Raw genomic sequence first — 23478 nt, forward strand, 5'->3', positions numbered from 1 at the left:
AGCTTCATGCTAAAGTGTCAATGTAAGAAAAAAAGGACAAAAACATGATTTAAAGGTTTTCTCCGGGCGCTCCGGTTTGCCTTTGCAAAGACAGTAAAAAAAAAATAATAATAATTTTAATGCTCAGAAGAAAATCTCAACATGTTAAAACAGAATTAACCAGTGAGATTTCAGAGACATGCCTGTATGAGTCACAGTAAAGAAAGACTTTTTATTAGTAAATATACAGGTATTTCCCAGTTTAATTTTGCATTTAACGAAACGTATGTATATCAAATATAAAAAACAACATTTGCATCTGCTACATCTTTGCATCTGTTGTTTTAGCATCTCTTAATGCCTCTGTTACTTTAGCATCAGCTGCTTCAGCAACAGAGGCATTAAAAGATGCGGTTTTAGAAAAACTGGGTTTCTAAAACTCAATGCAACCACAGGAAAGCACAATCCAGTGCTTTCAGGTGCCGGTCCCAAGTCCGGGTAAATGCAGAGGGTCGTTTTAGAAAATCAATCTATGTCAATGTATGTATCTATGTATGATGAGACGCTGTTCTAGAAACATGCTCTTTCTAAAACTTAATGCAACCACAAGACAGCACAATCCGGTGTTTTCTTGTGCCAGTCCCAAGTCCGTGTAAATGCAGAGGGTCGTTTTAGAAAATGTGTCTGATGTCAGACCAGAATCACTTGTTCAGCATCTTTTTTTAGATTTATTTGAAGGTTTTGTATTTCTAGGTATTAGAGTTTCCATTATAGTTGGCAGGCTGTAGGACTGTCTTGCAGGACACCTGGCTTTGCTTCCCAGTGGAGGAAGGAGGAGCTAAAAATCCTGCAAACTGTCCTGGTGCTGCCCCCTGCTGGTGGCTGTTTGCAGCCATCTTTTTTTCCTCCACACGTTCTGGAGGAGTCTTGAGGTTCCTCTGATTCCTGGTAGAAATCGGAGACAGAGCTGGGGAATCCCAGACCCATGTTTCATTGGAACAAGAGTTCCCAATCATAGTGGTGAGAGCTTTAACTTCTGCAGTCTGATGATGTTTTAACTTTCTGTTTCTCCCAAAGACAGTCTCTGGTTTCTCCAGGTTCTTGTCTCCTACTGTGCAGCTGTCAGTAGGAAACAAGTGAAGGGAGGTAATTTAGTTCCTAAAAACACCATTAGATGCTACTTGGACACATCCTCAGTGATGAACCCGAGGTCATGGGGTGTTTCGAGTCTTTGATCAACAAACCCCCTTGCTGAGGTGATCAGCCTCTGACTTGTGTCCAAGTGGCCCACTACTCCACGGATCACCCTCCGGATCAAAGGCCATCTTAAGGCTTTCTCCACAGCCTCAGTGACGTTTTGAAAGGCTCTTCTGCACAGCTGACCTTTTACCCCAGGAGTTTGAGGGTGCGTGCTATAGAGACTAGCCTGCAAAATCCCAGCTCCCCACTTTGATCGGATCACTAACTAAAAACCACACAATCAATACCCATTTTTGTTTACCAACATCACTGAAAACTTAAATTGATCTTTTTTACTTATTTCTTATTTACGTAATCTGTTAGTCCAGTCTAGTTGGTTTTACAACAACTCTCCCAGACCTGGTTCTGGGGTAGGATGTCAGTTCAGATGATTCCTGGATCAAGGCCTCAGTTAGTGGTTCTTGAGCCCAACCTGAAAGCAGTTCCTCTGTGTTGCTCTTGCTATGTTAAGGTGAAGTCTTCATGGCAACAAGTTGACAACGGTTTCTTCTTCAAGTTCCATGGGGTCCATCAACCATGAATTAGCATGGAGTTGAGTGGCTGCTGGCTACAGTTCTGCTTGATCCTTGATCTGGTATCCCCACTTCTTGTCCTGGTTGGTCATGGTCCCGTGCTCAATGACACTGGTTGTACTGCTGTGCATCTTTGATTCTACCCCTTTTATCCTGTTGGGAATCAACTTCCATGTTTGGAAGAGCTTGTTTTAGTAGGGCTGGAAATGTCTGCACCATGGTGCAAAGCCTTCTCCCCATGAGAAGCTGAGCAGGGCTGTATCCATTCTGCAGTGGACTAGAGCTATATGCAAGCAGTCCAAGATGGGGATCATCAGCTTTCTTCAAGAGATCTTTTATGGTCTTGACTGCTCGTTTAGCTTCACCATTACTTTGTGGATATTTTGGGCAGCTTGTGATGTGATGAAATCCTTAAGATTGTGCATACTCTGCAAAAATAGCTCCAGAGAATCGCGGTCCATTATCTTTCACCAGCTGCTCCAGCTGCTTTGTGGCAGTAACCAAAGCCATTTGCACAAATCTTGAAGCACACTCAAGTTCTAGAGGGTAAGTTTTAGTTCCCAGCGTGAACAAATCTGCTCCTAGTTTTTGTTCCTGGCATTTCACTACTCCTTGGTGACCATTGCGAGCATGTCATTTTTCATTGATGAAGGGATAACAAGTCTTTCACCCTTGAGTAGCAGTCCATCATGTACTGAGAGTGATGCTCGTTCCACCCAGTAGGGTCTAAATCCTGGATCACCGCTGTAGTGTGACGGCCATTCTTGCTTGCAGAGTTGCATCACTTTTGCACAAACACAGTCTAGTTTAGTCTCTTGTCTCAGGTGCTCCAAGTAGGAGATGCTTGTTGGCAAGTTCTCCATTATAATGTCCACATATATATCTGCTTCTTCCAACAACTCCTTGTCCTCTGGTGTTTCATTATGTGTTATGGGAGCATGTGATAACATGTCTGCCCTCCACAAACTCTTTCCTGCCACATGCGATACGGAGTAGGAATAACGCATGAGGAGCATCTTGAACCGTTGGATCTGTGATGGAAGAGCATCTAACTTTTGAGACCCTAACAAGCTCAGGAGCGGTTTGTGGTCAGTCTCGATTTGGAACTGCTTTCCAATGCTTTCTTAACCTTTCACAAGCCCAAGTGAGGACTAGCGCTTTGTTTTCTCTATTTGGGTATATCTCTGCTCTGTTTCCGTGAGAGCTTGTGAGATCTGAGCCACAGGTCGCCAGTCATTCTCCCATTTCTGGAGTAGGATGCTCCCCAGTCCGTATGATGATGCATCTCCCCAAAATATGCTGTCCTGATTTGGATCATACATGGCCAAAACTGGAGGTGAAGACAAATAATCGTTTAGATCTTTGAATGCTTGAACCTGGTCGACACCCCACACCCAGTGGTTCTTTTTAGAATGAAGGTCTCAGAGGTTGAACTTTCTCAGCTGATTAACGGTTCCAAGGAAACTTCACTGTTTGGAAACACTTGGTGGTTCTCAGATGGTTTTTCTCACAGCTTTTTTGTTGCTTGGGTCAGGACTGATGTCACCGGCTTTGATGCCATGACCTAGGAAGGTCCCTTTTTGCTTTGACAGGTCACATTTTTACACATTCAATGAAATCCTGCCTCCTGCAACCTCCTCCTCTTGTGTTCTTCCCCAGACCAGCACATCGTCCATGTGGCAAACCACACCCTCCACTGTCAATGACTTCTGACAGTCTATTCTGTAAATGTTCCAGAGCAGAAGCAATGCTACAGGGCAGTTTTTTTCTTAATTTTGTCCACGAGAGGCAATGAAACTCTCCGAGGTGCCTTTAATGAGAAAGGCTGAGCATCTGGCCTTAACTTGATACCATTTGGCTGCTTCACTTCACCAAGGCCCCAGCACAGTTTTGGGTAGCTGACTTTTAGTGTCTCAATGGTTGTCTCAGCGAGCAACTAGCTCTATCTTGTGAATAGCTGGTGTTCCCAGCAGTGGTGTGTGAAGGGGTTTCAAGATTTACACATCCTCTCCTGCTTCTTTGTCTCCTGTCTGTAATCTCAATTCTGTGTATCCAAGAATGTTTGATGGCATTCTCCCAGGTTTTAGCAGAAGCTTGGTTGATTTTTGATGAGTGGGGTTTTTGAAGATCTTCTTGAGCTCCTGGAGTGGCAAAACTGTCATATCAGATACTGTGTCTATTATGTGGATGTCTACCATCCACGGCTCTCCATTGCTGGTAACGCTACCAAGGAATAAAGGATTAACATCTTCTTCCACTTCATGCAAAGTCTTTTTATTTTTGCATATTCTTATGTAATGTCCTTTTTTTCGGCATGCATGGCATACAGTTTCATTAGCCGGACACTCACGTTTTGGATCTGCCACACTTATGACTCTGTGCATTTGGTTTATTGGGCTGATTCCTCCATGGTTTGCTCTGTTTAAAGTCTTTATGTTATTTGGTTTTAACCTTTATGCTGATTTTTGTTAACATTTGGCTTCACCTTGAAGTGAAGATTGCTTCCTTTCCACTTCTTCGCTCTGTCATGCTTTGTTGATAGCTTTCTCCAGGATAAGATCCGGGTCAAGCCGTTTACTGGACAGACCAACCACAAGTCGATCACAAATAAGCATGAGGCGTCCTGTAGCCCCAGTGTTCTGCTAATCCATACAGCGCAGTAACAAATGCATCCACAGTCTCGTTTTCTTCCTGCTTTTGCTTGTTCATAGATTACCTTTTTCTTCTTGAAAAAGCCAAAAGGAAAATATAACTTCAACCGTTTACTTATTAGAACGTTTCATTTAACATCACTAAAAACATATACCTCGCTTTTCTGTGTCTTGCTGCGCGCAGGCCGTCACGTCATCTTAAAAGCTCTATTGTATTTCCAACAGAATTCTCTTAAAAACAATGTCATAATTCACAATGATGAGACACAGACACTCATTAAAATGTGGTAGGATGAATCCAAAAAAACAACTTTTAACATGATCCACATTGATTCTACCAATAATCTACATGTCACAAACTCTTATTAGCACTTATTAGCGTGTGTATCTGTAGCCGTAGCTACCCAGTAACCGTCATGCAGGATTCCTCCGCTGTAAACAGTGTTGAACCTGCCCTTCATACAGACGCTCAAAGAGAAAGGGAAAAATATTGGCAAGATTTTTCAGCCTCGCATCCATCTTCTCTTCTGCTTGGTTTTGACCCGTCCCTATAGCTGCTGGTAAATGACTAAAGACATCTTTAGTCACATGGTTTTGTTTACAAAGTTTGTTCACGCTGAGGAGGCTCGGTCAGGCTCAAGGATGATGTTGTGAAATGGGCGGGGCCGACAAGGAGCGAAAAGTGGAGCCTCAGAGATTGAGCTATTTTCATTCTGTGTATTAAAACGGACCACAAGAATTACTCATATTTCATAAAAAAAAAGTTTTTTAGTGTTCCCAAGGTGATATATGATTATATATGTGGATATAGTTTACTCTGAAAAGCTGAAGAAAATTGTGGTATGACCCCTTTAATGTTCTTATGCCTTCATATTTATCTAACATGATTTTGAGCCCTGATGGACCATGTGCTTTTTTTTTATTTGTTTTTTTTCTTCTTCTTTTTTTAGCATTTGGCCTCATTTAGTTATTACGGTCCTCGTCTGTGGAACCATCTCATTGAACCTCAGAGCTGTAGAACTTGGTCATAATACAAAAAAAAAAGACCATTCATCAGAACTTTGAAATGTTTTTATTTAAACTTGAAATTATTTGATGGGATCCTTTCTTGTTATTAGTTTGTTTCATCCAGCATCATGTGTGAGAGTTGTGAACTTTGCTTTTGTCAGTTATGGTTTCTGGTCATGTTCTGAATTATCCCCCCGTCACTCCAGTTTCATGATTCACAGCTGTCTTCATTTCAGCTTATTGAAGTGTCTGATTTTCAGTTCTTCTTTGCCGGGTCATGTGCTCTGCTCTGGTGTATCCCCATTTTGGTTCTCGTATTTGTTTTGTTGTTTGTCTTGTTCAAGTTTATTCATTAAACGTTTACATTTCAGCCTTTAATACCGGTCTCCTGCATTTTCTGTCTACTTTTAATGATTTTTCATATTCTTGTTGTTTTTAGGTTTATTGTAAACTTTATTTTTTTTGTTTTAACTCTTTTATGTTCCTGACAGGGATCCTCACATCAGTGTCTAAGCCTTTTCAGTGAAGAGGGTCATTACAGTGGAATCTTAGCATCTATCCACATTTCTATCTCTATTCTTGTTTATATTTTCAATGAATAATGTCGAAGAGTGGCGGTTGGTGGACTGGGGGCTTTTATGTGACTTTGTTTTGGTTTTAAGTTTTACATTTTTATTCTTTGGAGCAGTTGGTTTTACTCGAGGGGCTTTATAAAAGTGTTTTTTATTTGATTTGATCACTTCTGCTCTTGACCCTTTTCTGCTCTTTCGGGTTTCATTTGAGTGTAGACGGAACGGGGGAACAGAGTGTTGGAAACCACAGATCTGTGATGTCACGGAATGTCCCCCACTCTGGTTCAAACACATAAAATGTTGAGGAAACAGCAGAGTGAAGTGTGATTGTCAGAGACAGAAATGGAAGTCAGACTACACTTCAGTGTCTTCTTGCTGCTTTTAAAGGGTGAGTCTTAAAATACGCAGACATTTTTTTTTTTACGGCAATGATGATGAAGTCAATAATGAATTATTGTTTAATCTATTTTTATTTATTTACAGTGTGATTTTGTGTAAAATTTGTTGGAAAGTGTTCTTTTATTTCCTAGTTCAATGTCCCTTTAGTAGTAAAAGGACATTTTTTGTCTGTTAAATGTATTTGAGAAAAAAAGGCAGTATATTTATGTTTTTTTTTTAATGAGTGTTTAAACTAGAAAAAAGCTAACACAACTTTATACTTCATATATTTCATCTTAAATATATATATTTGAACCAAAAATATTTAAACACTGAAGAACTTGTTCACAATAAATGACTTCAGGAAACTCTACATGCATACACTTATATGCCATATTGTGGCCTTTTAGTCACATGTAATACAGTATTTTCTTGGTATTTCTGTTGAGATCAACAAATTCATTCAAAGTAAGTCCATGTTTATACATGGAGAAGTTACAGTGGAGCTCCACTTAACCTTTAATACCATATTACCAGCAAAAAAAACGTATGTATAATTTGGTATAATTTTCTTTATACGTAGGAATATGTCTATAAATGTACATCAAAAAATGTATTTTGCATTCTAGCAACAACTCCCAAAGACACCTCCTCAAATAATAAGCTGTCCAAAACTCAATAAATTCCACCAACGTGACTTTGTACATCAGATTTTAAATTAGTTTAACAGGTTACAGAAGGAAAAAAAAAACCTGAAGCCCCCATCAACAGCCTACATAAAAATCTAAAGTTAGCTCGGTCTCTTTTTACTGTTACTTTCTCTTTAGGCAGCAAAAGTAACCACATCACTTCCTGCGACGAGGGGAAATGTTAAAACATGTCGCCGTGGGGGTGGCGGCTGTACCTTTTATAGTCACAGTGCGAATATTAACCACCTCCGTGCTCACAGTCACACCAGCGTAGGGGCAGTTATGGTAAAGATAAGTGGGTTTGTGGAAAAACGTGGTGTCAACATGTTTTGTCCTTTTCCAAGTCCGACTGATGAGTTATTGTGGGGATCTGCAACACTAAAAGAGCCATTCAGGTCCATTCTCACCAACCAGTAGGAGCCACAAAGTCTTCTACTGGTTTATATTTATGTTTTTGCTACTTACATGATACATCTAAATAAACTATTGTGGTTTTTTTGAATAAATAAAATATAAAGATGATGGGAAAATAGCTTTTTAAAAAAATATGAAATAGTTTATAACTTTTGACAGCTTTGCATGACTTCCTTTCAAAATAAAAGACTTCCTACACCATAGGATCATGTTGATGCAACAAATGCAGTAGAAAGTATAAAGTCATCAAAGATATAAAAAAAAACTTTTTATTTGACTGTTTCTGGTGCAATTCAGCCACAAATTCATAAATATAACCAACAAAACTAAATCAGTGCTAATTAGTTGAGCTCTACCGTACATTAAAACCATGAGGCACACTTTAAATCTTTGAATTTGTTCAAGAATAGAAGATCTGCTTTATAATCCAGTGGATCGTTACTTAATGTAGCTTTAATTCTGGTTGTGCTTACTGACAATAAATTGATATTCTGTGAGAAATGAAGCTCAAATTAAGTCAAAATGTGTCAGTATGACTTTGATAAACTTCAAAGGACTATATGGAGTGATTTTTGTGCCACCACATTGCAAGCAAAAGTCACAGTTTTGAGATAAACATTTTCTAAATTGCAAACAAAATGTGAAGTATTAAGAAAAAAACTTCATGATTAGCCAAAGAAAATATAAAACATGTGCTTTCAAAAACTTTATTGTTTTGCTTACATTTTTTTTTTTTCGATTGCAACACAAGTGTTTATCTGGACCGATCAGCAGACTGGCATGAAACACAAACATATTAACCCAAAGATAGGGCAAAAGAGAGATGAAGCACAACTTATCTAAAAACGTTTGTGCTGCAATCGCAAAAATATTTCTTTACGCAAAGAAAAAGTGGCAAAATATTTTTTGAGAGCAAAAAAAGAAGTTTGCGAGCGAAAAAAATGTTTTTGAAAGCAAAAATGGTTTTTAAAGCAAATGTTGAATAATTTTATTTGCAAATAACTAAGTTTTATTCTTAAAGTCCTTCTATGAAACTTTTATTATTTAAAAAAACATTCCCAGTAGTGTTTTAATTATGATTATGACATTTTTAGCCAAAATCTCAGAACCTAAAAGTCTTAAAAAGCCTGCTTGCAATAAATAGGCACAAAAGTCCTTCCATAGCTTGATGGATTGCAGAGGATTACGGCTACTATTGTTAGGATCCTCAAAGGATTCATACCGTCCTTCAAATGTTTGTGAATGAGTTGAATAAAGTTTAAGTTAATTTAATTTTTGTTTACTTTACTACTTACTTACTTTTTCCTTTACAAGTTAATTTTAATCATTTTTAAAACATTGTATTTTAACCAAAAAGCCACGTATGGCTCCAGAGGATGCAGGTTGTAGACCCCTGGTCTATTGAAAAGTGCTTTTTTTAATATTTGGACTGTGTTTTGACATCAGTTTCAGTTGCAACATGGAACCGTGTGACAGTCATGAGGGGCCAAACAGTCAACCTGACCTGCCATATCACCGATCCACAAAAGAACCATGTGGAGTGGAGGAATCCAGATGGATTTGTCATTTTCTTTAATCACACCCAAGGTGCTCTTGCAGTTTAGTCAATAAAAACATTAAATAAATTTCCAAACTTGAGAATTAATCAGATGTGCCTATTTTCAGGATTGAAGGACAAAAGATACTCCATCATCAAGCTGTCTAAGACAGAATTCTCCATCAGTATTTCCAAAGTCACCTTCAAAGATGGAGGCAATTACACGTGCACGTACTACGACCAGAAAATCACTGAGACGAAAGTGGAGCTGACCGTGTTAGGTAGGAAGAACTGTATAGGAAGAAGTCATCCAGCATCTTCCACAAACAATTCCACCTATTTCTGCGTTCACATTGGATGAAAAAATCCTAAAATAACGTTTGTTTATCCATTCCTTTAAAGGTATTCCCAGAATCTCCCTCATAAAGCTTAAAGAAAAGACTTTGGTTAAATGTCGTGCTAAGGCGAACCATCACCCACCACAGATCCTTTGGAGTTTTGACTCTGGCCCGGAATTTAATGGTAAGCTTGGTAAAAAATGTCAATAAACAGTAAACTTCAGATATAAAGTATTGGGTAAAACAAAAAATGTTTGAAGCTTCTATAAAAGGAGTCCCCAAACTATGGCCCGCAGGCCGGATCCGGCCCACCTCCACATTTAGCGCTCAAACTATATCGGAGACCCATGATTTTTATACATAAAGTTAATATATTGTGGTTATAGGTTTAATTCTTGAAATTCTTTAGTATAATTTTCTGTGAAGATCAAAGAAAGGGATTATTTAAATTTGGTTATGTGCACTCTGGAAAAATTAGCCTAGAAATCGACCCCAGCCCCACAACAGTTACACTATGTGGCCCTCACAAGAAAAAGTTTGGGGACCCCTCCACTATAAGAATAAATGTATGCAATTCATACCTATTCTTGTCTTAAACGGAAAAAAATATGTGCCACTATGTTTAGAAACTTCATGTTTGGAAAATTTATAGTAAAAACTGCAACAGAATCTTAGAAACCATAGAAAAAAATCTCTACTACCTTTACTAAAAAATGTAATATTTAAATTTGTAATAAGAAGTAGTTCAAGCTACAAAACTGTTAATTTGATTGTGTCGTTCTTAGCTTTCCTGATAGAGTAGTAAATGTTATAATTTATTAATTTATATATATATTGTGTTTTGTTCTACAGTTCATGAACATGTCCGACAGAGAAACAGAATCTATGAATCCACTGCATTTCTGCAAGTGTTGCCAGTGATGAGAAGATACAAGGTGAAATGCCGCATTCAACATCCAGATGTGCATTCGCAGACTTTCATGGATTTTGTCACGATAGGACAAAACCGTAAGTACAAGTCCTTTCATCTTATACTGTTTTGAATTATGGCTTTTCTGCTGGCGTGTCAAAATTCTATTGGCTGTAAATTCTAATTCACATAATTTCAGAATTGTGAAGCAGAGAAAGTGTAGTTTTCTTATCATAAAAAGTGCAGTTACTTTTTGTTGACAAGAACACATGATTACAATCAACAAGAATTAATAATCCAAACTTGCTTTTGTTTTGTTTGTTGATGTGTTGTGAAATATTTCTGATAACAGAGATATATAATTTTTTTTAAATGCAGATTTGTTCATGACATATAGATAAAACATTATCCTGAATGAATGCTTGGATTGGCCAGTTAATTATTTTTTTTTCTAACAGCAAAAACATCAATTCCTACAACTACGAGTCCATCCACAACTCTGTTTATAAGGACAACAGCTGATGGACTCAGACTGAGTACAACAGACAAGAACGAGCTGTCATCTGTGTCCGAAGATCCTTCACATCAGTCAGCTTCTTCCTGGACAGCAGAGAGCAAGAAGTTCCTCAGTAGACTTCCTCTAAGCCCTGGCACATCTGAAGTCCCCCTTCTCAGTTCTACTGGTAAGAACCATTCTTTCTCTAAGTTTTCATGTTGATTTTTGATGGTTTGTAAGCACAAACTTTGACATCAAGATATTTAAGAGAATTGTTGATGATGCTGCACTTTGGCATTAATTCCTAATCTGTAAAAAATAAACTATTTATTTCCTTATAATCTAAAAAAAAGCAAAAGGATTGCAGAGATCTTTAAGTTTGTGGGTTGCAAGGTACAGATTGGACTATTTTACCATAAATCTGATTTCTTTTTACCTTTGCGTTTGTGATGACACAAAATGTGTTTCCTTCAGTAATAAATTAAGAGTAAATTTAAAACTCTAAGAGTCACCAAGAATTAAGAAAGTCACCAATTCAGTTCAGATTAAGAGCTCACTTTGATTTTAGTTTCTCCAAAAAAACTCTTGATCATATATATAAATCAAATAAATGACAGTTCCTTTTCGTCGTGTGACCTTGTGGTGTGCTTGACAATAAAATACATGAGTGAATACATTTTAGCCATTTTTTGCAGTTTTTCACATAATGCCTCAGATATATGTGTGCAATTTATGCAGTTTCAAAACATTCAGCATGTTCAGGACATTAATGCTATCGAGGCTAATTTTGAATTTAGCTAGTATTTTAGCAATTTGCTAATGTTTTTGACTAATTTAGCATCTACTGAAGCTTTTTTGGGCTATTCTTGAGTTTAGCTAGTATTTCATCACCATGCTGTTTTTGACTATAATTTCACATCTAATGAGGATGTTTGGGCTACTATGGAGTAAAGCTAGTATTTTAGCAATATATAAGTTTTTTTTTTGGCTAATTTGGCATTTACTGATTTGGGGGGGGGGGGGTAATTCTGGGTTAAGTTAGTATTTTAGCAACATGTTAGCCTTTTTGGCTAATTTAGCATCTACTGAGGTTTTTGGGGCTCGTTCTGAGATAAGCTAGAATTTTAGCAACATGTTAGCCTTTTTGGCAAATTTGGCATCTACTGATGTTTCTCTGGCTTATTCTGAGTTAAGATAGTTTTTTGCAACATGCTAGCTTTGTTGGCTTCCTGCAGTGCTTAATTAAGAGCTTAATGTATAACTAAAAAGAACTCTTGACCTGCTCAGATACTATCACACATATCAATTGAACAGTTTGCAATCAAATAATGAGTTTTTAGTAAACATTTAAACATTTTCAAGCTTCTAAAATAATATGTCAGATTCTCTCTTCATGCATTTTTAATAAATGTAATACTTTATTTAAAAACACTTCATATATCTTATAATCACCAGTTCCTTTCTTACACATAGATTTTTTTCTAGAATCATCTACAATCAGCAACAATGGCCTAAATGAGGCAACAAACTCTATGAACTATCCAATTAAAAGTATTTATATCATTCATACGTTTTTCTGGTGACACCTTGTGGTGGTTTTGAGAATAAAGTACACTAGTGCAAATGTAAAGAATATGATAAGCTTCAGTTGTTGCAGCACCCTCTACTGATCCATTAAAGTGCCACTCCAACTATATATTTTTTCTTTTGTAAAATCGTTCTCAGTGACTTTTTAATTATAAGGTTTTTTAGCCAAAATCCAAAAAACATTTGTTGTTTTTTTAAGACATATTTTCTGCACAGCAGAAGAAGCTAATTAAAAATACAGTTTTGAGTTGTGGACGGGACAAGTTTGCGCAGAGCAACACCGCTCCCTTTACCATCAATGAGAGCTGTTTGTGCGCTAACAATAGTGGCACAAAAATAATGATGACAAATATTGGATCAATCCAGTGGTGAATTGCAATTCACTACAACACAAATCATCATCATGTCTCACACACAGGGAGAAGAGACTTTGGCATGCCTATTTCAGTCTGCATCATTAGTCTGCGCATTTTCTAGCATCCAGTTTTCTGAGAAATACTTAGAAACTGAGTTTTAATTGTATATTTTTTTATATAGCTCCTCTAGTATGAGAAAAATGCTACAAACACCTTTTAAAAATCCAAAAAAAGACAATTTCATTGGAGTGGGTCTGTAAAAGACAAACACAAAGAAAGTTTCTCACATCTCTTTAGAGTTCTAGTTAATAAATATATGGAAACAATCAGGCTTTTAATTAAATTTGAGCTCTGTAGTGTAACAAGTGGGCTTTACCTTGTGTTCTCTCCAAATCACTAAAGGTGGAACAGCTGAATCTGCAGTTTCAGAGCTCGTCATCCCATCTAACAGCACAGACAGGAACTCAACAGGTAAAGGCCGAACACTCTTGACCACTGAGAAGCAAACAGCATAGCGGTTTTGTGAATTTTACAGATGAATAGCAGCTTCTAAATATAAGTAATATGTTACTTTGTCCGTTTACAGGGATCTTTATGAAAAAAGAAAGTCAAAGAAGTCCTGCTATATTGATTCTCTTGGTCACTTGTCTGATCGTTGCCCTGATGGTCGTCGTGGGTTTTTTTGGTATCAAGTTGAAGAGAGCCCATTTTGCTTGGAGGCGAGGTAAGTACTCTACACTCCCATTTTTTGTGTTGAAAAATACTTTTTCTTTAACAATTATGTGTGTTGCACAAAACTCGCAGCAAAAAAAAAACAAGTTTCTTAATGTATTCATACAAAAAATATCTCACAGTTTTTTTTGTTACAGAGAATGAAGATTCCAATCCATCAGAGGAGAGTAACAAGTCAAAATCAACCCAGGAAGACAAGAACTTTCAAGGGCAAAGACACAAAGGTAGACAACTGATCAGTTCTTTCTACTTTGTTTTCTTACACAAAATAATCTCTTTAAGTGAGATATTTATTAAATAATTGTATTTAAATATAACAATTATTGTTGTATATATTCCCATTTGTATAGGAACACTAAAAGAAGAATTGTCATTCATTGGAAAATATTTTTTCTTTGATCTTCTTTTACTTAAAATATCTTCCAAGCAAAGTATGCAGACGAAGTACACAGTGATTTGTCTGGTTTGCTCTTAAATTGCTAAAAGTCTAAATGTATTGTCTCTCTGTGTCTCAGGACTCTCCAGTGGGACGTTCACACAGTATGTTGCAGAGAAACCAACAAATACAACTTCAATTCCTAATACAAGTGCACTAACATCAAAGCAAACTGCAGAAAAAGAGCAATCTCAAAGCCAAATCCCAAGTGCATCCAAAGGCATCATAAAAGAGACTTCTCTTTAACTGTATTTTGTATTGTTATCAGTGATGTTTTTGTCCAGTGTTTACAGGTGAGCCAATACTAATTTAGTTGTATTTGAAAATATGTGTATAAATGTATAGTATAAATTGTTTATTGTATTTTATTTTTTTTATAAAAAATTAAAGAAAAAAATTGAAGAGAGTTTGTGTGCATTTTGTGCTTACGTCCACATCAATTTCACTGAAGCATTTACAGTCAGAGTGTGTCTTCGGACATTAATAACCATAAAACTTCTTTACATTTTTTGAATGATGAACATGTTTAGGACAATGAAAAACTTTACTTTAATATAGAAATAAAGAAAGAAAAAAGAAAAGTTGAGGATCAGAACTGCATGATCCTGGAAAAACTACAACAGACTACAAAAGTTTTCTTTTTCTTCTGTTTCATTTGATGGCAGTTTACTCGCCTGTGTAAGAGGATACTGAAACCTTTTTTTATTTTTTTATTCCTTTGGTGTATTGTTTAGCCTTTTTTAAACATATTTTATTTATTTATTATGTACTGTGTGACATTCTTATTTAATATGTTTTTTATATTTTACATTTGTTTTTTTAAATATATTTTAGTCACTTTTTTAACTTACTTTAATGTTCCATTTGTTAGGCTGTCTATTCTTTTTTTTGTCTTATTTATTTATTATGTGTATTTTTTGTCACTTTTGCTTATGTAGTTATTTAAGTTTAGTTATGGATCAACTATTAAGAATATTAAGACAGTCAACAGGCTTTTTTTGTTGCAGACAATTAAAGAAAATCTCTTTTTGTAGTCATCAAAGTACCACACCAGCATGCTGTTACAACAAAAACACTTGATCCCTGTTTAAAATTGTGAAAAATCTGTAAATGATCAAATCTATTGTGAAAACCTGAGTTAAGGGTTTTGTGGATATATGTCTTTATTGAGTGGCTGCTCTTATGGCGACTGCAGACATACCTACAGAATTTATTTTTATTAGAAGAAACTTGGTTCAAATCCAGCATTTGGAATCCTGTTGCGCCATTTTGTTATTTTGTTGGGTCTTTTTACTCTAAATTACTCAACATACTATAAATATTAATAAAAAAGCAGAATAATTATCCAGATTTTAAATGTCATTATAATTTGTTTTCTGTATAAATTATTAAATAATTGATGGACAAACTAAAAATCTGGGTCTTTTTGCAACAAAATACTAGGGACTGTTACTGTATGTAAGGAGTCTCTGCAAAGGCCAAAGGTAATTTAAAACGTGTTATAAAGAATGCCCACATGGGAGCTGTAATCTGAATTCATCTTGATTTTGGATGTTTGATTGATAAGTTTTTTTTGAGTAATTTAAAAATAGAAGAAAACTAGACAAAAAAAATCTATTTATGATATTAAACATCAGATCTTTTCTTCTGGATTTCAAGTTCATTTTACTTCTATACATTTAGTTTTTATTTTTTTAAAGTCTTGGATGTGAGACAGATTTTATTTTAGAGGAAATGTTTTTCATGCTTTACTTTGCTTACATTAAGGCAGTCACAAAATCAGCCTATTATCATCTCAAAAATATCTCAAGGATTAAAGATCTGATGTCTAAGCAGGACCTGGAGAAACTAGTGCATGCTTTCATCTTTAGTCGACTTGATTACTGTAACAGTGTTTTTACAGGACTACCAAAAAAATCCATCAGGAAACTGCAGCTTATTCAGAACTCTGCTGCTCGGGTTCTCTCAAGGACCAAGAAAGTAGACCACATCAGTCCAGTTCTGAGGTCTTTACACTGGTTACCTGTCTGTCAAAGTCGGATAGACTTTAAAGTTCTGTTACTGGTTTATAAAGCTTTGAATGGTTTAGCACCAAAATACATGACTGACCTCCTGACCCAGTATGTACCAGCCAGACCTCTCCGGTCATCTGGATCCGGTCTTTTATCAGTTCCTAGAGTCAGAACTAAACATGGAGAAGCTGCATTCAGCTTCTATGCACCACAGATCTGGAACAGACTTCCAGAAAACATTAGATCTGCTGAAACACTCAGTGTATTTAAATCCAGGTTAAAGACTCACCTGTTCTCAGTTGCATTTGATTAATATGTATTCAAAAGTTTACGTCCGCACTTTTTATCTATGCTTGTTTTAAATTAAAATATTTTTCCTTTCTTTTAATCTTATTTTAATGATCACATTTTTCTGTTTCTTTTGATTGTTTCTTTTAATGTTTTATGTAAAGCACTTTGAATGGTCTCTGTACATGAAATGTGCTATACAAATAAACTTGCCTTGCCTTGCTTGTTTTTTGGACAAAGATTCTATTTGGTGTCATCATTTTCAGGCTTTTTCTTGAAAGGAATGAGTCTAGTAGGCCATCCAGTTTTCTGTGATACTTCAAAGATTTATCTGAGCTTAGCTCCTCATTTAAGCAGTTTCTTTAAAACTAAACAAACACAAAGAGCAGCTGAAGTACATTGAGGAGAACAGGATTTTATTCCTGCAGAAATCTCTTCCATTCCACTCTCAGCTCAGCTTCACGATCAGACAGCTCATGATGCTCTTCTGATGGTGAGGAATGGAAGGTCTGCAGATTTGTCTGATGTCGGATAGATTACACAACCTGAAAGGATCTATTCATTCATCCACTGGTTGCTTATAAAATTCATTTGATCCTGGAAATGATATTATTCGACATGTAATAAAGTATCTTCTGTCCAATCTTCGATTTTATCTACCTATATAAATTCCAATACAGACAGTACCATTAGTATTAACAATACAATTATTTAAAAAATAAACAGAATGGTCTACCATGATTTTTTTCCCATTCAGATACTTAAATTAAAATTGATTTGTCGAGAAAAGGGAAAGAGAACGGGTGAGAAAATAAGGAAAAAGATAAACTGGTGTTGTAAATCCTCCATTTTGAGACACTTGGTTCTGCCGGGATTAAGGAAATGCTGACTATCAAATAGGAACGAAGATGGAGATAACGTCATCCAATATGCTGATCGTCATTGGTGGACTGTTTAGCGCCGACTCATAGCTCCGATGCTGATTGGTTACCCTAAACCTTATATGTTTTTCGATCAGACATTTGCTTTCTTTACCCCTCTTGTCCCGGTAAAGGTAGCGTTTGCTCTCCGTCGCCTCAGGTTTCCAAATTCTTTCGGCCACCGACCATCTGCACTGTAAGTATGTTTTAAATAACCAGCATAACTGTAATTAAATCTACCATCAGTTCATTTTGTTAATACTCGTGCGAAAACTTTGCTCTTGCTAGTCTTTAATAAATTGTATTGTCAAAATCAATGTTATCAAATAAACTTAAGATGTGAAGATTGACAATAAATGTTAATGTTTCTCATACTGAATACAATTCAAATTGTAAGAATTTATAGTTCTTTGACTGCTGTGTCACGTGGGGGTGGGGATTCTAGCACGTTCGAGAATGTTCTGGAACACCAGCCTCTTACAAAATGTACTTCCGGTTGTCTTTTTCCTTTCGGTTTATAGAAGCGTGTCATTTTAATTTTGCAGTTATCATTCTTTACTTTGCCAACAAGATTTTTTTTTTCTTCTCTCGTCGGCATTTTTGAAATTTAACACAGAATATATATATATTTTTTTATCGGATATTTCTGTGAAGACTTGAAGGACACCTCCTCACAAAGCATCCTGTAACCATTTTAAAATTATTGGGTTTACAGTAACTTGAGGATTAGCATTCAGTTTGTATGGAGGTGTTCTTTAAGCATTCATGTATGAGAAGGCTTCAATACTTACTGGTTAAAATCTTTTATTTAATTTTATCTAATATGAACTACACAATTTATATCAGTGTTGTGTGCTTCTTGCCCCTTTCTCCCTCTTTTAATAAAGGCAAGCATGTCTAAGGGACCAGCAGTCGGCATTGATCTTGGAACTACCTACTCCTGTGTCGGTGTATTCCAGCATGGCAAGGTTGAAATCATTGCCAACGATCAGGGAAATAGGACCACACCAAGTTACGTGGCCTTCACAGACTCAGAGAGGCTGATTGGAGATGCAGCCAAAAACCAGGTTGCAATGAACCCCACCAACACAGTTTTTGGTAAGTGTGCATGTATATTTACCTTACATTTCACTGTTGAAGTTAAATGTATTCTATAGAGAAACAGAAGTAACTTTAAAATCCCAGCTTCCACATCCTCGTGCTACATGCGCACTCTATAAGCATATATTTACTTATGAAAGGCTCCTGTAATTAAAAAATGTAAACGGAACAGTTAAGCTTCCCTTAGTTTGTGCTGTCGTCATTAAATGATTTGTGGAACTTTTAGCTGTTTTGTCCCCTTGAGAGGACGCTTCAGCATTTATTGCAAAGCACAGTTTCCAAGGAGTGAATAATATGGCCAAAAATCTAAAATATTAACTTATAAAATGATGAAAAATAGCTCTAGGGGTAGCAAGTTTTCTTTTTTTTCCCCCCTCTTCAGTAATTTTTTTAATGCAAGCCTCGCATCAAATTGGCATGTTTGCCTCTCTCATTAATAACTAAAATGTCTTTACAGATGCCAAGAGACTCATTGGTCGACGATTTGATGATCAAGTTGTACAGTCTGACATGAAGCATTGGCCGTTTAATGTAATCAATGACAACAGTCGTCCAAAGGTTCAGGTTGAATACAAAGGAGAATCAAAGTCCTTCTACCCTGAGGAGATTTCTTCAATGGTATTGACAAAAATGAAGGAAATTGCAGAAGCCTACCTTGGAAAGGTAAGTGGATGCTCGCCCTCTAGTGGGGGGTCTTGATCATTGCCTTAATGTAACATAGAAGTTCTCTCCCTTTTTTAAGTTTGAAGTTAAACTATTATTTTATTTATAGATTTTTCTTTTTTTTTTTTGTTTGTTTTAGACGGTCAATAATGCTGTGATCACAGTACCAGCCTACTTCAATGACTCCCAGCGTCAAGCCACCAAGGATGCAGGCACAATCTCTGGCCTTAATGTTCTTCGCATCATCAATGAACCAACTGCTGCTGCCATCGCCTATGGGCTGGACAAAAAGGTTTCAAACATTCCATTCTTTAACTGACAATTTTCATGCTTTGTAGTCTAGCTGCTGCCTTGGTGTATCTTGAATGCAGTCAGTGCTTTTTTATCAGGATTATCTTGATGGTGTGTAATAATCTTAAAATTCCAAATTACTTAAGTATTTTAAGAAAAAAAAAAAGTGGTATAAAATGTTAAAGCTAAGTTGTCTAAAGGTTTAAATAGGTTTAAATATAATTGTCACATCAATTGTTTAGTAAATTGAACCTTATTAGAAAATCTGCTACACAATGTACAAACTTATTAAAATAGTTTGTCATTGGGTGTCATGGCTTGAATTGTAATTCTAACAGTACAAAATGTTTGAAAATGTGAAGAAGAATCTATTTATTTAGCCGTGAATTCCTCTTACAAAAACAGTGTGGCATTGTTTCAGAAAGGCTTTAGAGGTGTCCAAATTACTACACCTCAGACTATTCACAAACTCTTAATCATCCTTTTCAAATAACTAGGTAGTCACTTACAAACATTAGGTTTGTGTCAAATTATGTTAGTGTGGTTTAAACGCAATTTCAAAATTCAATAAAAGTGCTCTGAACAACTTCTTCTCTAACTTCAGGTCGGCTCTGAAAGGAATGTTCTCATCTTTGATCTTGGTGGTGGCACCTTTGATGTTTCCATCTTGACAATCGAGGATGGCATTTTTGAGGTCAAGTCTACTGCAGGAGACACCCATCTTGGTGGTGAAGATTTTGACAACCGCATGGTTAATCACTTTATCGCAGAGTTTAAACGCAAATACAAGAAGGACATCAGCGACAACAAGAGGGCTGTTCGTCGCCTTCGTACTGCTTGTGAGAGGGCAAAGCGCACTCTGTCTTCCAGCACCCAAGCAAGCATTGAAATCGATTCCTTGTACGAGGGCGTCGACTTTTACACCTCCATCACCAGGGCACGTTTTGAGGAGCTTAACGCAGACCTTTTCCGGGGCACCCTCGATCCTGTGGAAAAGTCACTTCGTGATGCTAAGATGGATAAGGGTCAGATTCATGACATCGTTTTAGTTGGTGGCTCCACTCGTATCCCCAAGATCCAAAAACTACTCCAAGACTTCTTTAATGGAAAGGAGCTCAACAAAAGCATCAATCCTGATGAGGCTGTGGCTTATGGAGCTGGTAAGATTTGATAATTTGTTTAAGATGACTAGAACTGGTTACAGCTGTGTTTGGTCACAAATCAATTTTGGATCCAATTCTTTTTGTACAGCTGTCCAGGCTGCCATCCTGTCTGGAGACAAGTCTGAGAATGTTCAGGACTTGCTGCTGCTGGATGTTACTCCACTGTCTCTGGGTATCGAGACTGCTGGTGGAGTGATGACAGTCTTGATCAAACGCAATACTACAATTCCTACCAAACAAACCCAGACCTTCACTACATACTCCGACAACCAGCCTGGGGTGCTCATCCAGGTTAGTAATACTTGATCCTTCTGACCTGTTGATTTTGGAAAGGTTTCTTGTTTTGTGTATCTTGACCAGTACTATGTGTGTATATATTTTTTTTCTTTCCTGATGTCTTAAGCAAAATGGGAAACTGAATTCCATAGACGGCTCCTGTAACAAGTGTGCTGGGACTTTTTTTTTTTTTTTTTTTTTTTTTTTTTTTTTTTTTAAAACAGGTTTATGAAGGTGAGCGTGCCATGACAAAGGACAACAACCTGCTGGGAAAGTTTGAGCTGACAGGAATTCCTCCTGCTCCTCGTGGTGTTCCTCAGATTGAGGTGACATTCGATATTGATGCCAACGGTATCATGAATGTTTCTGCTGTTGATAAGAGCACTGGCAAAGAAAACAAGATCACAATCACGAACGACAAAGGTGAGCATTCAATCAGGTTAGAGGCTAGTTTAAGGGGTTTCCAGTTTCTGACAGTATCTTTTTGCTATAGGTCGTCTTAGCAAAGAGGACATTGAGCGCATGGTCCAGGAAGCTGAGAAGTACAAGGCAGAAGATGATGTTCAGCGTGATAAGGTGTCTGCAAAGAATGGCCTGGAGTCTTATGCTTTCAACATGAAGTCAACTGTGGAGGATGAGAAGCTTGCTGGCAAGATCAGTGATGAGGACAAACAGAAGATCTTGGATAAGTGCAATGAAGTCATCAGCTGGTTGGACAAGAACCAGGTAGGGAGAGTTGATGGGTAATGGCCTTTCTTTTTTTTTTTTTTTTTTTTACTTGTTTTTATTAATTCGTTTTTGTCTTTTTCAGACTGCTGAAAAAGATGAGTACGAGCATCAACAGAAGGAGCTTGAGAAAGTATGCAATCCCATCATCACCAAACTGTACCAGAGTGCTGGTGGCATGCCTGGAGGAATGCCAGAGGGTATGCCCGGTGGCTTCCCTGGAGCCGGTGGTGCTGCTCCTGGTGGTGGATCATCTGGACCAACCATTGAAGAAGTCGACTAAACATTCCATGGCTTCACCTAAGATCTTTGAAGAAGACAAGAAACCCTCTTTAAATGCATGATGCAATCTATAAAGAGTGTAATGAGTAACCAGTTTTCTTTTATTGCTATGACTTGAGGAACAAGTAAAAACTTAGTCACTTCCCATGGGGTGCTATACATACTCATGTCACTCTACAATAAAAGCTGAAACCACCTTCTGATTTGTCATTGTGTTACTGACCAAACTACAAAGTGTTTGTTGGATGTTCAAAAAGTTGGAGCAGAAAATCGATGTTTAAATTAATGTTTGATTGCAGAAGCTCAGGCAGTTGACTAATTATTTGAGGCATATGGAAAAAATGCCAAACTAAAAATTAGAAGGAAATTGGTAGTAAAGTGCTCATTGGAGGGATGTTGGTTAGTAAATGCACCACGTCTTGGAAAAGAGTTGATCTGGCTTTACTAAATTCTCAGTTGGAACTTGCAATTATGGGTCTTTGAATTGCATACATGCTTGGCTACTGGGACTAAAGTATCAAAAGCACTAGTTTTTCTAAAACAATCCCAATTCATAATGCAGTAGCTTTTTAAATTCTTTTTTTCTGTTTAAAAGAGGAGTAAATCTAGTCAAATCTACAAGTTAGTCTTGAATTTTAAAATTAAGATGTATATTTGTGTCTGCTGCAAGCAGTGTTTAGAGGCACTTGGCCTTGTTTCTCCTCCTGGGTTCATGTTGGGGGCTGCACAGTGGGGTGGTGGTTAGCGCTCTCGCCACACAGGGAGGAAGCTCCAGTTTAAATCTCAGCTGGGACCTCTGTGGAGTTTGCATGGGTTCTACAGGCATTCCAGCTCCCTCCAAATGTATAAAAACAGTCCTCAGAGGTTTTTTGATTACTCTAATTTTCCTTGTGTGATTGTATTCCAGACTGTGACATTTCCAGGGTGTGCTCTGCATTTGCCAAACAATAGCTGGGACAGACTGGCAACTCTGTGATCCTGAAAAAGAGAGGCTACACAAAGTTAAGAAAATGGATGGATACATTGGTTCTTGTTGCACTGCCATTAGGCAAATTTTGGTTGTGTTCTGCAACTTTGTTACTCAGGAAACGCCATCAGCATTCATGAAAATTATTCTTTACCACTTAAATCTTTAATAACGTCACGACAAACTAATTTCAATCTAGTCCGACCACAGCTTCAGCATTTGTACCTTTTTGGATTGTATGTGTTGCATAATTGGCATATTGAATGCTCTGCACGAGTTAGTGAAAGTTGGATTACTTTTTCATTTAGGAACACAATTAGGACAAGACTGGACAACTTGATAATTTGAGCTAAACTCTCCACCAAAGAGAGAAAAAAAATCGTGAAGACTTAAGTAATATTTGTCCATCAAATGAGAAAAAAAATCACAATTTTAAAATAAAATAAACATTAAATGGCAAACAAAATATACTATTATAAAAATATAATGTTAAATGTTAGCCATGAATATAAAAATCCCACCTGTGTTTTCAAAACCAAAATTTTTGTTGAAAAAAAAAACATTTTGTATTTTTGTAGTATTAAGTCTATGATTCCTACTGTATTATTTATGGCATGGCTGTTTTCATACACGTTCTCTCCAGTCTTTTTTTTTAAATTATTCTAAAGTTTTTTTGGTTTTTTTTTGCTTTACATAGACAATTGTGTTATAAAGAACATGACATTAATCAGGTTTATAAAAGTTAAATGCAGAAATATACCTTTTGACCAATGAAGAATTTCGGTTCATCTGTTCAATTTGCACTATTTTTTATTTTTTTAATTTTTTTATTTTATGATGTTGTTTTTATGCTGTTCTGTACAGTTACATTGAGTGTATTTAAAATAGAATTAAATTATTATTTTGAAAGCAAAGATGTCATTTGGAAGCAAAC

At 36.7% G+C, this 23478-nt stretch overlaps 2 protein-coding genes across 2 annotated transcripts; both read left to right on the forward strand.

The window, feature by feature from the left end:
- Positions 1-1413: 1413 nt before the first annotated feature.
- LOC112138970 (cytotoxic and regulatory T-cell molecule) lies at positions 1414-15622 on the forward strand. Its single transcript, XM_024261651.2, has 10 exons — positions 1414-6370; positions 8910-9050; positions 9129-9281; positions 9403-9522; positions 10191-10346; positions 10707-10931; positions 13090-13158; positions 13274-13411; positions 13557-13643; positions 13935-15622. The coding sequence occupies exons 1-10, from the start codon at positions 6325-6327 to the stop codon at positions 14099-14101; spliced, it is 1302 nt and encodes a 433-aa protein (XP_024117419.1). The 5' UTR covers positions 1414-6324; the 3' UTR covers positions 14102-15622.
- Positions 15623-17157: 1535 nt separating this feature from the next.
- Positions 17158-21777, forward strand: hspa8 (heat shock protein 8). The gene is made up of 9 exons (XM_024261705.1): positions 17158-17271; positions 17963-18173; positions 18634-18839; positions 18979-19131; positions 19735-20290; positions 20382-20584; positions 20794-20992; positions 21063-21295; positions 21381-21777. The coding sequence occupies exons 2-9, from the start codon at positions 17969-17971 to the stop codon at positions 21576-21578; spliced, it is 1953 nt and encodes a 650-aa protein (XP_024117473.1). The 5' UTR covers positions 17158-17271; positions 17963-17968; the 3' UTR covers positions 21579-21777.
- Positions 21778-23478: the final 1701 nt, after the last annotated feature.

The sequence above is a fragment of the Oryzias melastigma genome, linkage group LG14, assembly GCF_002922805.2.
Source record: "Oryzias melastigma strain HK-1 linkage group LG14, ASM292280v2, whole genome shotgun sequence".
In the NCBI taxonomy this organism is placed as follows: Eukaryota; Metazoa; Chordata; class Actinopteri; order Beloniformes; family Adrianichthyidae; genus Oryzias; species Oryzias melastigma.